Here is a 1,487-nt window from a genome sequence, read left to right on the forward strand (position 1 = left end):
TAATTAAATTGAAATTAGAAGTAGGGGTTGGAGGTACATTAATTTGGTTGAACCTTGTTTTCTATCTATCTATCTATCTATCCATCTCTGTCTATCTTCTATCTGTATGTCTTTCTCTATCTATCTATCTATCTATCTATCTACTTATCTACCTATCTATCTATCTATCTATCTATCTATCCATCCATCTGTCTATCTATCTATCTATCTCTGTCTGTCTATCTATCCATCCATCCATCTATCTCTGTCTGTCTATCTTCTATCTGTATGTTTTTCTCTATCTATCTATCTATCTATCTATCTATCTATCTAACTGTCTGTCTATCTATCTATCCATCCATCCATCCATCCATCTATCTATCTCTGTTTGTCTTTATCTATCTGTCTATCTATCTATCTCTGTCTGTCTTTATCTATTAGTCTGTCTGTCTGTCAATAAATAAATAAATAAACTATATTTGCCTCTCCTACTCAGGTTCCTATTCCTCACCTGCTGTTTTACACTTTCTGGAAGATATGTTACATGAATCTGACCCAAATATTCGTGCTGTTGCAACCATCGCCCTGGCCAAAGCAGGTAAGTTTACTCTTAAATTCTATTTCTTATCACATTTCGTAGAACACCAGACTCCCAGTAAAGCATAAGAGATGAACACTTATGAATCCAACTATTTTTATTTAGCCACAGTGTATCTAGGAGTACACTGGTTGATACTTTAGCATTTAAACTGGCCATATCCAGTCAAAATATTCTACTTGTTTTTTTATACAAATCAACTAGATCTAACCTCACCCTACAATGTCATTCTAAAAATAAACAAGCACATCATTGAAATCTCAGAGCAATAAGATAATGCATGATTCATTCAAAGCCAGGCCAGATCCAGCCTCTCACACCTACTCTACAATGTCCTTCTAAAAATAAACAATCACATTATTGAAATCTCAGAGCTATGAGATAATGCACAATTAATTTAAAACAAGGCCAGATCCAGCCTCTCACACCTACCAAACAATGTCATTCTAAAAATAAACAAAGACATCATTGAAATATCAAAGCCATGAGATAATGCATGATTAATTGAAAACAAGGTCAGATCCAGCCTCTCACACCTACCCTACAATGTCATTCTAAAAATAAACAAAGACATCATTGAAATCTCAAAGATTTGAGATAATGCATGATTAATTGAAAACAAGGCCAGATCCAGCCTCTCATACCTACCCTACAATGTCTTTCTAAAAATAAACAAGCACATCATTGAAATCTCAGAGCAATAAAATAATGCACAATTAATTCAAAACAAGGCCAGATCCAGGCTCTCACACCTACCCTACAATGTCATTCTAAAAATAAACAATCACATCATTGAAATCTCAAAGCTATGAGATAATGCATGATTAATTGAAAACAAGGCCAGATCCAGCCTCTCACACCTACCCTACAATGTCTTTCTAAAAATAAACAAGCACATCATTGAAATCTC

The 1,487-nt window shown here is 34.3% G+C and overlaps 1 protein-coding gene across 1 annotated transcript in view; it reads left to right on the forward strand.

Annotated features, from left to right (window-relative positions):
- The window catches only part of LOC106869059 (uncharacterized), a 24,391-nt gene that overhangs the window by 21,878 nt on the left and 1,026 nt on the right, over nt 1-1,487 (forward strand). The window contains exon 6 of the mRNA XM_052978160.1: nt 476-577. Coding sequence (XP_052834120.1) covers nt 476-577 — 102 coding nt within the window. The remainder of the gene's footprint in view (nt 1-475; nt 578-1,487) is intronic.

The sequence above is a fragment of the Octopus bimaculoides genome, chromosome 30 (assembly GCF_001194135.2).
Source record: "Octopus bimaculoides isolate UCB-OBI-ISO-001 chromosome 30, ASM119413v2, whole genome shotgun sequence".
In the NCBI taxonomy this organism is placed as follows: Eukaryota; Metazoa; Mollusca; class Cephalopoda; order Octopoda; family Octopodidae; genus Octopus; species Octopus bimaculoides.